The 16,100-nt window shown below is 41.0% G+C and overlaps 1 protein-coding gene across 3 annotated transcripts in view; it reads right to left on the bottom strand.

Annotated features, from left to right (window-relative positions):
* LOC145353192 (MORC family CW-type zinc finger protein 3-like) overlaps nt 1–16,100 on the bottom strand; it is a 73,676-nt gene that overhangs the window by 14,468 nt on the left and 43,108 nt on the right. For 2 of the 3 annotated variants that reach the window (XR_013888666.1, XR_013888667.1), the window contains exons 13-15: nt 10,756–11,647; nt 7,069–7,193; nt 2,594–2,832 (exon numbers count right to left, since the gene is read on the bottom strand). Coding sequence is in view for 1 of the 3 variants with exons in the window: in XM_080203683.1 (XP_080059809.1) it covers nt 2,691–2,832; nt 7,069–7,193; nt 10,756–11,647 (1,159 nt within the window). In the remaining 2 variants the exon portion in view is untranslated. Of the gene's footprint in view, nt 1–258; nt 2,833–7,068; nt 7,194–10,755; nt 11,648–16,100 lie in introns of those variants that run through there. The other variant, XM_080203683.1, reaches the window with a different exon arrangement.

Genomic DNA, 16,100 nt, shown 5'->3' with positions numbered 1-16,100 from the left:
ATGACCCATAGCCATCTTCTCAGCACAACTGGGATGAATAATATATGATGTGGAGATGCCAGCATTGGAGTAGGGTAAGCACAGTAAGAAGTCTCACAGCACCAAGTTAAAGTCCAACAGGTTTACTTGGTAGCACAAGCTTTTGGAATGTTACCCCTTAAGAAGGAGCGACACTCCAAAAGCTTGTGCTACCAAATAAACCTGTTGGATTTCAACCTGGTGTTGAGACTTCTTACTATGAATAATATATGCAGCCTTGTTAGTAACATCCACATCCCAAGAACACAAAAAAACTAACTGAAGAAGGTTGAAGTATACATGTCCATATTGCATATACTGCCTACTGTGCATCAAGAGGCATATTAGGAATGCTGGGTATAGGATATCTTTGAATGAGTATATTAAGTCAGAGATTGAGTTTGGTGTGATAATCCAACTGTATATTTTCACAAATTAAATATTGAATATTACAGAAATTCTCTCTTCGGAGTTCTGATCCAATGCTACATATTTAAAAAAGATAAATTGTTTTTAACTTAAATCTTCCAAGGGACAGCAATACGTACTGATAACAAATCACACCAATTTGTTGACTGAATGTGAAGTATTTCAAGAATGCCCGATGTTTTTGTTAAAATCCAATTCAATATTCTATCAGCAAAACAATTGAAATATACACTATCCTCGACACAAAGTTTCCAATTTGATATTAGCAGGAAGCACTCAACAAAAGTCTTTGCATGCAAAGGCAGCAGGGGAAAAAAAAAGTGCCCTAGACTTCTGTGACCTGGTATGCAGCAACATATCGAATTGATGAAGGTACCATAGTTCTACTGCATTTAAGTCAGACTGGTTATTCTATTTATATTTCATGCAATTCCTGTGCGAGGGCATCCCCCAAAGCCTGCCACAATCATATGAAGTGATGCTGGATTTATTTCAACGAATGTCACAGGGAATATATCTCCTGTCTCTTTACGATGATATTGATTTCTGGGTGAGTACTGGATTCCACATGCACAGTGGCTGGCCTCTGGCACTACGGGAGTTACCTATCAGTATGCCTGAACAACAAGCATCGCAATGGGCATCATATTAAAGACTGATTCAATCCTCACCAAATTCTCTACATGCAATAAAGGCCCAAGTCGGGGCTTTATCAATGAGGCAGATTGCAGCACCCCATTGCTGTCCTGGTTGAGAATAGCAACTTCAATACCTGTAGGCTATAAGGGAAAGAATGAAAAGCTCGCCTTTCAAACCTAAATCACTAATCAGAAAAAGGTTGAAAAGTACACATTTGTTCCATTGAAAAGGAACTGGCTTAGATGTGATACCCTTTGCAACTGAATTGCCTGGTAAAACTGTAGGCTTGCATTTGTCAAATGGTCAATTAGGTCAAGATTAGAAACTACAGGGACCAAAGGAACTCGCTGCTAGAGTCTGAAGAGAGATAGGAACACAAATAAATCAGAGGTTTTTTAAAAAGGTAAGTCCTCACCACAGAATTGTAGAATTTCTCCACACTGAACACAATCAAATTTTTCCCTTCATCTCTTAACAATTGAAGAGAGTAACTGAAGTGAAGTTTGAAATAAAACATATGTTGACAAATAAAGGCAATAACAAAACAGTGAATTTAGCCTTTAGATGAACATCTGAATTAAGTTACACCCGATACAGAAATGCGCATGTAGAAAAATGGAACAAAATAAATTTCCGCAGAATATCAAAAATAATAGGTTTGGAAACAAAACAGCTTTCGGCAATCCTTCAACTTAATTGCACATTTCAAATCAAACAATTCAAATCTCAATTTTTTAAAATTATAAAATATGTATACAAACACACACACATCACGTAGGAGTGGGTCATGGTTCTTCATTGTCCCACTTCTTCCCAATCGCCAGGAAAGGAAAGGCAAGTTCTCCACCACATAAGCTACATTTGTTTCAGTACAAAAATAATTTGGGATATACGGTAGAACCTGCATGAGCAGCGGTGAAAATTCATTTACACTTGGAGCTAATTACAATTAATTTACCATGCATTGAAAGCATGTTTGTGCTGCAAATGATAGCGATGTAACACTTATTTACAGTATTTAATACAGGATTAGTGGTTATTTAGCCAAGAGACCCACAAAATGCACACAAAGTCACTGCCTGCAGGAATATCAAAATTTCTTTTAAGGTCATTGTATTTTTCATTTTGATAGAAAATTATCCCTAATTGACCAAACGACATAATACCTTCCCAATACGAATTGGGATCAGTAGAATGGGAAGTGGGCAGTCAACATCTTAGCCTCAAGAGCAAAAAAACTGGATGAAATACATCAAAAAAGATGCATCACCTTTACACAAATCAAGAAATGAGCAATACTAGTTTGAACTGTTTACTGTAATTGAACTCTGCTGCTTTCTCAAATATGCTTTCAACTGCACAATTATGCTCAGTCAGCCTGCAATATATCGCTGTTGTGCACCAATGCTGGAGTAAACTGACTAAAGGGTAGCAACTTAAAAAAAAACACCACTTTTGGTCTATTGAATAATTATTAGAAAATATCACAAGTGCATAATTCGCTTACTTGTAAGCTTTTTTTTATCAAAAGTCTATTTGATACGGTTACATAATCCATTGGCTATCTTCATGATAAATCCATGTTATAAAACAGTAGATGATCTTCATGATGCATTGGCAGACAACACTTGGTCCAAAATCTCATCAACAACATCACTTTCATAGTTTATTTGTGCCAAGTCCAGTTCAGGTATAATATTAACCAGAAGCTGCGCAATGCCAATCCGCAGAGACCGGAGTTTCATGCTATAAGACACAAAATGGTCACACATTAACAACTGGGCTTTGTTCAACAGTTCAGTCAAGCTTAGTGCAATGATAGCAGATAAGACTGTCTTTATAGATTTTTTTTTGCAGACCGGTTTCTTCCCACAGTCCAAAAGACATGCTGATGGTGCATTGGCCATGCTAAATTCTCCCTCAATGTACCCGAACAGGCGCCAGCGTATGGCAACTAGGGGATTTTCACAGTACCTTTATTGCAATGTTAATATAAGCCTACTTGTGACCCTATTAAAAAAATTAACAGAAGGAATTCGCCAACACACCAACTGGAAACATGCTACAAAATTCTTTAGACTTCCGGGATCATTTTTTAAAAATATAATCTAGTTTAGTGTTGCGAAATGGCAAAAGCTGCATAACATAACGTTCTCAATTTGTTTTTAGTAATATCTAACCAAGTAGCAAACTTCATCAGAAAGATTTTAGAGTAGTGTGTATTAAACTTCTCAGTGATTCTCATGACAATATGAGCTAAGTTAAAGATCAGCAGTGTGGAAAGATCAGCATCCATTTATAATGAGAAAATTGCAAATATACAAGTAGTTACTTATTTGAACAGTTGAGGCACACAGTGGGCTGAATTTTTGCTACTGTTTATAAATGTTGCAGTTCAGGAATGGCTACACATTGTTTTCTTCCCTGGGAAAATCAGATTTTCCCTTCGGCATTCTGGTCAGCTTTGTTCCAGTATCAGAGATGTGGGGAACACCAACCCGCTGCTAATAATAGATCTCCCACTTTAAGAGGAAAGACTAGAATTGCTCTTACTAACCTCACCTCTATATTCAGTGGGACTGCATGGTTTCCAACTCCATTAAGCCTGCATCCCCACTGCCAATTTGTGGAGAAATCCAGGTCAGAAAGAGATGCTAAAGAAACAGAAATCAAACTTATCTTATTGTTTTGCTGCTACTCTTGAAACACCAGACACAGCCTGCAAGTTTAGCTTAGCATCTGGCAAGGAGGGGCAAGTGGTACTCAATTCCATCAAAAGATGCCTTCAACATCATTATCCTGAGTATTCAGAAAAGCACTTTAACCACAATGGGAGTAGCCCCAGCCCATCTGCACAATATAGAGGTAGAGAGCAGAAACCAGTCACAAGCCACAGATAGCTCCAAGGCAAGGAGGAACCATAATGCTGAGTACCTATGAGTAGGAAGACTACAATAGTAAGAAACTACCCACAAGCGAGGCTACATGGAATAGGGTCAGTTATCTTAATGTGACCAAGTGGCAGAATTGGAGGAGGATGCATCTGGCCTTGAGTTTTGTAACCTTTTGAGAAAAGACCTCTAACCATAGGGAGGAGCAGAGACATGACCGAAGGTGATGGTGACCCTTAACTTGCGTGACCAGCTCTTTCCAAATCTCTCTATTCGATTTCTGTGAAATTGCAGTCGCCAACACACAGCTCCATTTAACAGGTTACCAATGTCCTTTGCAACAGGGTGGATGATTTCATCTATGTCACAGACGATGATGCAGTGCAGACACAGGGAGACAGAATTTGCTTCAGTCTCAAGTTTGTGTAGTAGGGTTAGAGACTGCACACAAGTGGCAATAAGGGCACTGTGATGTGAATGTTGAAAGGCACAAACGGCTACCACTCCCTGAACATCTAAATCATCTGCAAACAAAGCTTTTTACATGTCTGTGCCTGCTCCATCATGAAAGTTGCCATGATTATTTCTTCAGGGACTTTGGGTTGTAAAGAATCTTTCAATCTAGACCCTGGTGCATGGCTATATGCTCTGGGATAAGGAGTACCCCCAGAAGATCATCAGAACCAACCCCAGTAAAGGTACAATGACAGCCTCCTTTGAACAAGAACAGGCAACTGGCCTCCTAAAGATGAGGTTTAGGTGCCTGCACCACTCAGGGGGTTTGCTACAATATGTGCCTTAAAGAGTCTTCAGAAGGATTGTGATCTGCTGCATGCTTCACAATCTAACATCGAGGGGCCTGGTTCTGGACTCAGAAGATGAGCAGAAATACAGTTGTTCCTCAGATGAGGAGGAGGAAGAACACACACCCATGGTGGGAGGGGGGCAGCGGAAGGCCAACAGCAATGCCCCGAGATGAAGGGGGGGCTGTCCCTGAACACACTATGAGGAATCCCTAAAGGACACCATCAGAAACCTTCTCACACAAACGCAGTTCACATTATAGGACCATGCCACAAGGTTGAAAGCTGACCAGGAGATTAGAGTAGCTGGCTGGTTGTAGCAAAGGAAAGACCCTGTGATTCAAGCTGGGGAAGGATCGATGAATCACATGGATACTCAAGTTGGCTAAGATAATAAATACATTGTACAGCACAAACACATTTTAAATTCTATATATTTACTGCTCACAGTCATTATTAAAAGGCTTTTGCTTGCTATACTTACACATCCTTTTCCTTACTTAATACAACTGAACTTATCTAAAACACCACACTGAACCATTAGTGCAGCAAACGACAGTGCGTCCTCAGCTCTTAGACACTTCCATGATGTTTATTTCCTATTGTTTGTTGGATTGGGCATTACTGGCAAAGTCAACATTTGTTGCCCATTCCTCGAGACCAGTTAAGAGTTACCCACATTGCCGTAGGTTTGGAATGATATGTCGGTCAGGCAAGGATGGCGGATGTCCTTCTCCAAAGTATAGTATTGAACCTGATGGATATGACATCCGATTATAATTTTATGGTCACCATTAGCTTTCTATTCCAGATGTTATTAATTGAAATGAAATTTCACTACCTACCATAGTGAGATTTGAACCTGTGTTGCCAAAGCATTAGTCCGGATCTCTGGATTACTTATCTCAGTGAAATCCTTGGTGTGGCGTTCCCCCTTTTGCCATACAGGCGATGGAGGCAGGCTGCTCAATTCCCTGGATATATTCTGTGTTGTGGAGGTGGCTTTGTTGTCCATGGACCTGGAGGCCCTAACTCAAGAGTGGACAACCCTCACTGGGCCCAGCTAGCTGATGAAGCATCCAGCTGAGGGGTCTAGTACTCAAAAGGAAAGTGGTGCCCTCCAAAAGCTCAGAAGCTCCACCCTCATCCTCAGAATGCTGAGCCACTGAGGTGGTGTCCCACTGGACAGCTGGATGAGCTGCCGTGTTGGGGCTCAACTGACATCCCCTCTGTGCACCAATCCACCACCCTCCAGATCGCTTCATGCAGTGATCACAGCTCCTTTGCCACTACAGCAATTGCTTTATGATTTGCGCAATTAGATCAAGAAGTCAATGTTGACTTTTGTGAAGTTTGTTTCAAAAAAGATTCTGCTCCTGCATTGGGAAAAACAAAATTTAGAATGATGTTATCTCTTAAAATATAATCAGCAGTGAGAGAAATAATTTTGAAAACTATTTTGTAGTTATGAGTTCTGTAATATCATTGAACAAAACTATGATTCTTCAACGTTCTTATTACTGCCTGCTGCTGAAACCAGAACTCTCAACTTCATAAAAACCGACGTTTGTCACTGGTTGTAAAATGAGTACCAGCAAATCGCTAACATATTTACATCTGTCAAATATTCTTTCCCATTGGAGCAAAACAGACTTTAAGAAAAAAGTTTATTTATTAGTGTCACAAGTAGGCTTATATTCAATCTATAATGAAGTTACTGAGAAAGTCCCAAGTTGCCACACTCCAGCACCTGTTCGGTGTGTGGTGGTACACTCCTGTACACTGAAGAATGGCCAACTCACCTAAACTGCACATCTTTGGACTGAGGGAGAAAACCAGAGCACCCGGAGGAAATCTCTGACGCGGGGAAAATGTGCGAACTCTACACAGTGACCCAAGCTAGGAATCAAACCTGGGTCCCTAGATAGCAGTGCTAACCCCCTCACTATGTCACCCATTACTGCCAATTCGCTGCCCGAGATCGATTTGTAAAGTGCACCCCGATCCTCCCTTCCCCAGTTAATTCATAATTCCATAGCCGGTGGTCTGACAAGAAGCATTGTACATCCACTTTGCCTAGTTCAGTTTTACTGACATCTCATTCTTCAGTGTCAAATCTCCATCCTCAATTCCCTCCAGTCATGTTCCATCGCATACAAGAAACACTCAGCCCTTCATTTCAATTTGAAGTTGGGCAGGGATTTTTCTAACTTCCAGATCATTGCAAATCTAATGTAAAGATTTTAAACAGCTTAATTTTCCTTACCCCAAAAAACTCTATGTTTTACCTGGTGTTATCTGGAAGATTACTCTGTTGTGCTTCAGTAGCTTCCCGCTTTAAACATTCCACTTCTTTAGAAAGGTTTGCCCATTTGAACTTGACTGCATCATTTTCACTTTGCAACCGTTCAGCCTTTGTTGAGAAGGGAAGGGAGAAAAAATATACTTTGTAAAGAATCCTTCCAAATGCATCCATACACTAATGCTAATTTCTGGAACAGATCGCTATAGCCAGTACATGCAGTGCAGCGAAAAAGTCCTGACACTGAGTTGTTCGAAAAGGAGAGAGATTGGGAAATCAGACAAAAGGACCAGCATACCCAACTTTTCAGCAAGTGAGACTATGCTGCTGGAGGACAGTCTGGCAACATCAAATGCTAAGAAATCTTAACGAGAAATACTAAGACGACAACAATCAATGTCATAAAAAGTCAAAATAACTGAAATCAATGCCTTACTAATTACAATAAGCATTTGCTTCAAGCATGTACAGACTTGGTGTAGTAGTGCTGCAAGCGGAATCTTCACATGCATCAGCCTGACATCCTGAAGAATAAACTACTTGCATTTCCCTACACAACCACTTAGTCTCCCTGATGCTTGTTACATTGAATTAAGCTGGATGCTACCATCACAATTAAAATGTGTTTGCATTTGGATTGCAGCAATAATTGTAGGTTGAATGGTAGAGCAGCACGCTTCTGATTTCAGTGTAATCACTTGATGAACCTGCATCAACTTCACTGAAACAAATGCAACCTATTTAATTGCTGGAATTGTGTCACGCCGAACATGCATCATTGGTGCAGCTGGAAGAAATATCATTTCAAACAAGGTTAGCACAATGTGAATACAAAATAAGATTACCAACTGAACAGCAGTGGTGAGTGGTATACGTTTTGGACTAGCCGTCCAAGAACGAACTAGAAAAGAACTGAGCTTTAAAAAGGGGAGGAAGTAGAAAGGGTTGAGAGCTTCAAGTTCTTAAGTATCCAGATCACCAACCAGATGTCCTGGTGCCCCCATGCTGACACTAAGCCCATCAATGCCTCTACTTTCTCAAAAGACTAAGGAAATTTTGCATGTCAGTTACAAGTCTCACCAACTTTTACAAATGCACTATGGAAAGCATGCTTTCTGGTTCTATTACAGCTTGGTATGGCTCCTGCTTTGCCCAAGACCACAAGAAACTACAAAAGATTGTGAACGTAACCCAATCCATCACGTAAACCATCCTTCCTTCCACTGACTATCTACACTTCCTGCTGCCTTGGCAAAGCAGCCAGTATAATTGAGGACCCCATGCACCTCGGACACTCTTTTCCACCTTCCTCTGTCGGGAAAAAGATACAAAAGCCTCAGGCCACACACCAACCGACTCAAGAACAGCTTCTTCCCCGCTACCATCAGACTTTTGAATGGCCTACCTTGCATTAAGTTGATCTTTCTCTACATCTTAGCTATGACTGTAACACTATATTCTGCACCCTCTCATTTCCTTCTCTATTAATGGTATGCTTTGTCTGTATAGTGCGCAAAAAACAATATTTTTCATATATGCTAATAATAAATCAAATCAAGGTAGTGAGGAAATAAGACAAAAGAGTTTGTGGGTGATCAAGGTTGATTGGTCACATCCTGTCATGCATTCAAATCAATAATCTCCAGGTAAAGAAAGTCATTTTAATCCACTCTGCGATTAGTCCTTTGTAAGTTCGAAACATCAAGAAACGTGATCTGAGCATATGGAACATATACAGACTGTAGTGCTAAAGACTTCCACTCCAAAAACCAACTGCACCAAGTCATATTGTTCCAGTACAGCTACAACACTGGCATCTACCCAGAACATGAAAAATTGCCAGCTATATTATATTCACTAAGGGAAGAATCTGGCCTATTGCTGCCCTACTAATCAGCTTTCAGTTGTCAGAGTGATGGAAGAAGCTGCCAAATGGCACCTACTTAGCAACAAACGACTCAAAATTTAAGCTCAGAATCTGCCAGGATCATGCAGCTTCAAATCGCACTGCAGTCTTTGTCCAAGCAAGGACAGAAGAGTAGAATTCCAATGGTGTGGGGAGTGTGACTGCTCTTGAAATTGAGGCAGCATTTGAGAGAACTCTCACTGACTGGTGTAATGCCAAGCACAAAAGGAAGGTAGTTGTGGTTTTTATAGGCCAATCACTCCAGCCCAGGTCATCAGCTGAGCTACCACCCCATCATACTCAATGGTATTACCATTGCTGAAATCATCTACATCAACACTCTAGGAGTCATCAATGATAAAATTAACTAGACCAGCCATGTACATCATAACAGCAAGTCAGAGCCTGGTATTGTACGCTAAATAACTCACCACCTAACTCTCAAAGTCTTTCCCCATCTTCAAGGTGCAAGTAAAGAACATGATGGAATTCTCCTCACTTCATAGAATCCCCAGTGAGGAAGCCAGCCATTTGGCCCATCGAATCTGCACGACTTCTCCGACAAAGCATCTTATCCAGACCTTATCCCTGTAATGCCATATGTTTACCCTGCTAACTCCTATAACCTCTTAGGCTACTAATTAGGATGTGGGTATGCCGGCGTTGGATATAGGTTGGACTAAAACCTGGTGTTGTCAGACTTGCTACTAATTAGCACAGTCAAACAACCTACCCTGCACATTTTTGGAGTTTGGGAAGAAGTCAGAGCACTGAAGAAACCGACGCACAGGAAGAAATGCAAACTCTAGTCACCCAAGGCCAGAACCAAACGTGACACTGAGGAAGCAGTGCTAACCACTGTGCACCCCTTTGCCTGGATGTATGTAGATCAAGAGGTTTGATACCATCCTGGATAAAGCATTTTGTGTAATTGGTACCCTGTCCTCTACACTACATTACTTCCTCCATCACCAGTGCACAGAACTACAGTATGTCCATCTACCAGATGTAGAAACGCAACCTCCTCCACTAGTATCGCCATCACCTAAAAGGATGAGGGATAGTAGAAGTATGGAACATCTGCTGCATCAGAGCATCCTCACATGGAAATACATTGCAAATATGCCAAATTCCTGACATCTCTAATTTCTTAGTACTGTGGGAGCACCTGCAGCAGTTCAGGACAGTCCACTTGATCTAAAGCAATAAAGCACAGCCAATAAAACACTCAACTTTCAACAATGCCCAGGTCCAATGAACAAGAATTAAAAATTGACAGTCTAATGTCGGATTATGTCTCTGCATTGAACAGTGAATCAGTAACAGGAAACCATAAACAGAGAATTAGCACGAGCAGCATAAAAAGGGGGTTGCAAGAAATTGCTCTTGTACTAGGTTGTGACGTTGAAGGCTTTGCCTGAAACGGCTGTTAAATCTGAAACAATCTCAACATTTGCAGATGACATTAACAAACAAGGATAAAAGGTAAAAGGTACAAGAAAACAAATGAACTTAGCTGCAATAGATGGATATACAAAGTACCGAACATTGATTCTTCTGCATCAAAAGTTAGATAAATAAGTTGAAATTTACAAAGAAATAGCCTTAATTTTTACTTTCATCTAAATGAGGGGTAACCACTCTGGATGACCTACATGCAAAACATTCCACAGATTATTACACAGTCATGAGCAAAGTGATCAATGTACAAGTATTTTTCCATCATGCTAAAATTTGAAAACATATTTGTATATTTTTGTTACTTACTTCCTCCTTGTATTGATCTCGTTCAGACTTGCAACTGTCTAACTGTCGGAACATACTGTCCAATTGCAGGAGTAGCTCATCTTCCTCCTTCTTTGCCAAATGATCATTTTCTTTCAGATTACAGGTGAAACATTCAAATTTCAAATTCTCCAATGTCTGACACTGTCGCTTTAACTTGTCCATTTCCTTTAGCGCCAGGTCATATTGGGATGCCTTTTCCTCATTTGTAAGTTTGCAGAAATCTTCTATGGTCTCTGCCTTGTCCCCAATAATAAAGTCAGACTGTGTCCACTGATGGCAGAGCTCTTTTTTGACATCGCACCTCTTTTCTTCAAATTGCTTTTTTCGCAAATCTTCTAGCTCCCTTTCTAACTGTTCGTATTTTGTTTTATAGTGGTCCTTCTCTTCAGTCATGGCTTTCAGCAAGTCATTCTGGCTGCTACCTTCTTCATTGGTTTCAGTTATGTTTTCCTTAGTATCCGGCAAGCTTTGAAGCATGTCATCACAAGGTTGCTCAATTTGTTCTCTCTGATCACTGGTGCCACTGTCAACGCTCTGCTTTTCAGATGCAGTGTCCTCTTCCTTGACAGAAAGCGCTGGACTCACAGTTTGTGTACCTGCACTTTTTCCTGCACTGGTGTTGAGCAACACGTTGTCATTGCAAGAGTCAGTGATATCTGTACTTGTTCTGTGCTCATGTTTTACTTTTGACAAGTCAAAAGTTAGACAAGGCCTTGGTGTGCTTTTTTCTTCAATAAGGATGATATCGTCATCTAATGTTGCATCACTAATGATCTCCCCGTTCACAGAGCTGTTAAGAGTCACTCCTTCATCTAATTTTGGTCGTTTTGGATTTGGACTTGCGTCCTCATAGTTAAGTATTCGTTTAGCACTAAAAAAACACAAAGTGTTAACTTTAATAGTATAGCAACTGCAGCTTTTTAAGGAATTTTTAATCACTTCCCCAGTATTTGTAGGATATAAATAATTGCAGTGGAAATGAAAGCAAATGCTCGTTTTCAGAAGCCACAGCAGAATCACAGAACCGCTACAGTACAGCAGGCCGACATTTGGCCCATTGAGTCTGTACCAACCACAATCCCATCCAGGCCCTATTCCCGTATCCCACACATTTACCTGCTAGTCCCTCTGACACTAGGGTCAATTTAGCATGGCTAATCAACCTAACCAACATATCTTTGGAGTGTGGGAGGAAACCAGAGCACACGGAGGAAATCCATGCAGACACGGGAAGAAAGTGCAATTTTTTACACAGTGACCCAGGCTGGAATTGAACCTGGGTCTTTGGCGGTGAGGCAGCAATGCCATCCATTGTGCCACCACAAGGATCCATAAAGCCAATTTTACATGCACATATTTTATCCAATCGCCCTTTGTGAGATTTATTCAAATTGCAAATTATTCTAATTTTCTTCTCACGTAGCTGCGCAGGTGTTGTTCCACAGCTACCCTTTGGCACCTTACTTGTGGGAGTTTGAACAGCCAATGTTAATGGGATACAGAACAGTTCACAACCAAACTCAAACAAGTCCCTACCCAATGCACTCTCTTTTCACCACGGTCACTGGTCAGGAACAGGAAATGTGGATTGTGGCAGTGAAAAATACCTGCAACTATATAGCATTTCACGACCACAGGACGGATGTTCCAAATTGTTTTAAAGCTAATGAAATACTTCTGAAATGTGGATACTGAATGAAGGAAAGACTGCAGTTAATTTGCACACATCAAGCTCCCACAAACAACAATGTGATAATGACCAGTTAATGTATTTTTGGCAATTGGGTGGAGCAGTTGGCCAGGGACATAAGTGCCATAGGATATTTTAATCTGCCCAGAACAGATTAAGCTTCAATTTAACATTTGAGCAGGAAGATAGCACCACTAACAGTGTAACACACCCTCAATATTGCACTGGAATGTCAGTCTTGGAGGAAAATTGGAACCCAGAACCTTCTGACGAAGATAAAAAGAGCTACCAACTGAGCCATGGACGACACCTGATAAGATAGCAAATGAGAACAGAGGAGGGACTGAACTTTGGTCTTAGAGTGATGTCTCTATTCAGTCAGAGTGCATATTGCAAATTCTACAACTGGTGATCAAGTGGCCGCAAATTATTTTCAAATATACTTCCAGTTCAGGGTTATCCCAAGCACAGCAACTTATTGAGGTGAAGGAAAGTGTTAAATTAAAAGCGGAGGAATTTAGAGTAGCTAAGAGCAGTGGGCGAGAAGAGGATTGGGAGAGGTTTAAATGTCAACAAAGATTGACAAAAAAGTTGATAAAGGAGGGTAGAAGAAGCTATGAAGCTGGGCTAGCGCTTAATATAAAAAAGGATAGCAAGAGTTTTTATAAATATATAAAAAGGAAGAGGCTGGCTAGGGTGAACGTTGGTCCCTTAGAGGATGAGAAAGGGGACCTAGTGGTAGGGGATGGGGATATGGCTAAGGTCTTGAATAACTTTTTTGTTTCTGTCTTCACGGAGGAGGACGTGAATAATTTGCCGGGTGTTAGCGATGGAAAGGTGGTAGGACTGGAGGGTCTTAATGACATTACTGTTACTAGAGAGGTGGTGCGCAACAGACTGGAGGGGCTGATTGTGGACAAGTCCCCAGGACCGGATGGAATGCATCCGAGGGTTCTGAAAGAAATGGCGGAGGTGATAGTGGATGCCTTGGTGGTTATTTTCCAGACGTCGCTGGATTCCGGGGAAGTGCCGGAGGATTGGAAAACGGCTAATGTTACGCCGTTGTTTAAGAAGGGTGCCAGGCAAAAGGCGGGGAATTACAGGCCGGTTAGTTTAACGTCTGTGGTAGGTAAAATGTTAGAATCCGTCATTAAGGATGAATAAACTAGGCTTGTACTCGTTAGAGTTTAGAAGAATGAGGGGAGATCTCATTGAGACGTATAAGATGATGAATGGGATGGATAGGATAGAGGTGGAAAGACTCTTCCCGCTCAAAAAAGACAGTAGGACTAGGGGGCACAGCCTCAAGATAAAGGGGGGGCGGTTCAGAACGGAGTTGAGGAGGAACTTCTTCACTCAAAGGGTGGTGAATCTCTGGAATTCTCTGCCCGTTGAAGTGGTGGAGGCTGCCTCGCTAAATATTTTTAAGAAGCGGGTTGATGGGTTTTTGATAAGAGAGGGGATTAAGGGTTATGGGGAGAGGGCGGGAAAGTGGAACTGAGCCACGACAGATCAGCCATGATCTTATTGAATGGCGGGGCAGGCTCGAAGGGCCAGATGGCCTACTCCTGCTCCTATTTCTTATGTTCTTATGTTCTTATGTTCAAACAGTATCCAAATTATATTGGGATGATGCATGCAGTCTCTAAAGTCTTTACATGTAGTTTGTTGAATATAATTACCATATTTGTTGGGTGTTTCATGTTTTGACCTTTTAAAATGGGTAATCTTATAACCCCTGCCTGGGCACATACTAACTCCAGTCAGGGAAATAGAAAAAGGACTCATGGAATGCATTGTGGTTAGCACTGCTGTCTCACAGTGCTAGGGACCCAGGTTCAATTCCAGCCTTGTGTGACTGTGTGGAGATTGCACATTTTCATGTGTCTGCATGCGTTTCCTCTGGGTACTCCAGTATCTCCCACAATCCAAATGTGTGCAGGTTAGGTGGATTGGTCATGCTAAATTGCCCAGATTAGGGGATTAGCAGGGTAAAATGCATGTGGTTATGGGGATAGGTTGCGGGTGGGCCTGGCTGAAATGTTGATGCAGATGCGACAGGCTGAACGGCCTCCTTTAGCACTGTAGGGATTCTATGATTTATTACTATTCTGAAATGGACATTCAGAAATGTGCAAAACCTGCTTAGCACAGCAGGCGTTCCAACCACACTGTTGCACAAGTCAAGATAAACTTAAAAATGAGATTCAGCTTAAAAATTATGACTTGTATTTTTTATAAACATAATCTAGGTTGATAGTTTATAAACCTGGTATTTTACTTAATCTTCAACAGATGATTCTTTTTTACAAAAGGTATTAATGCATTTGAAAACGTTTTGCAAGATATTTTTAAAAATTCAAAATATTTCCCTCAAGGAAAAAAGGAGAATCTGTTCTCCCATTACACAAAACGATAATGCAGCATAGTGTGAAGATATTCAGTCCGTTAGTTCTTTGTTAAAGCTACACTCCCCTCCTGCTCTTTCCCCACAATCTTGTAACTTTCTTCCCCTTTAAATATTTAACCATTTCCTTCTGAAAGTTAGCACTGAATCTGCTTTCACAGCACACCGCAGGAAACACATCCCAGATCAAGATCACAATTCATGAGAGAAACCAAGGAACGATAGATAGGTCAATAGAGTTAGATGAAACAAGAAGGGAGGAGGTACATCAAGTAAAAACCCCAGCTCGGGTCAGTTATATCAAAAGGCTTGTTTCTGTGATTTAAGTACATAACTTATGTAACATCCTAAGACATATTCATACTTTACACATGCAAAGCATTTTACTGTCCAATGCCATAGTTTTGCATGAAATTTTCAGACTGGGATTTTCACCATTTCAAAGTCAATCTGACCTTCCAAATGCTAATCCTCGATTCGAAGGGCTTCGGCCCCTTGGTTGCTTATATTATTTGAGCAACAAGGTCTACAATGCAATTTGCTGTCCAAATACCATGAGTGTGGGTAGAATTCCCAGAAACTGGGACCCTAATTTTCAAGTCGATCTGACTCCAGATAAATCATCATATTTAAGCAACATGTTTGGTAAGTGAGGCCAACAACTGTGTCCTTCTGCACAGTTGCATTAAAAGGCAAATGAAGCCTAAAAAGATGAATCTCTCCCAGTATAGTGTGGCTCCCCCTTGATGCTGGTTCAGCTGCCCCAACCAAATGGTCCAGTGAGTCAGACGTCCACAGTGTCAGGCTATGTGGCTTTTTATCAAACACTTGTTGTGGACACTTTAACATAATGCAGGTTGTAGGTGACTAACCAAAATCCAGCACCATCTTTGGGAGAGCATCACATGGTAAGCAACCATGATGTTGGCCTTTTGAAAAAAACGCTTTTGGGGCAGTCTGCAGAGAACAGCCAAAACTTCAGAACAATAGCAGTAAAAAAGCAGCGTGGTCTTTGCCTTTTAATAATGTGGAGCCTGTGATACCTTAAAAGTCACTCAGCCAGATTCCTTTTCTCTCAAAAGTTTTGCCAGTACAAGACTTCACCTCATGGTAAGGGAGCCACAAGGAACTGACTTTATAATCTGCTGAGAAAGCATCGCTTCAAGAAAATCTACAATAATCCTAATAATCGACTCCAGATGTTTGAATTCATCTGAAATACAATTC

The sequence above is a fragment of the Carcharhinus amblyrhynchos genome, chromosome 15 (genome assembly GCF_965287045.1).
Source record: "Carcharhinus amblyrhynchos chromosome 15, sCarAmb.v2.hapA, whole genome shotgun sequence".
NCBI lineage: Eukaryota > Metazoa > Chordata > Chondrichthyes > Carcharhiniformes > Carcharhinidae > Carcharhinus > Carcharhinus amblyrhynchos.
This window is presented reverse-complemented; position numbering and strand designations above follow the sequence as displayed.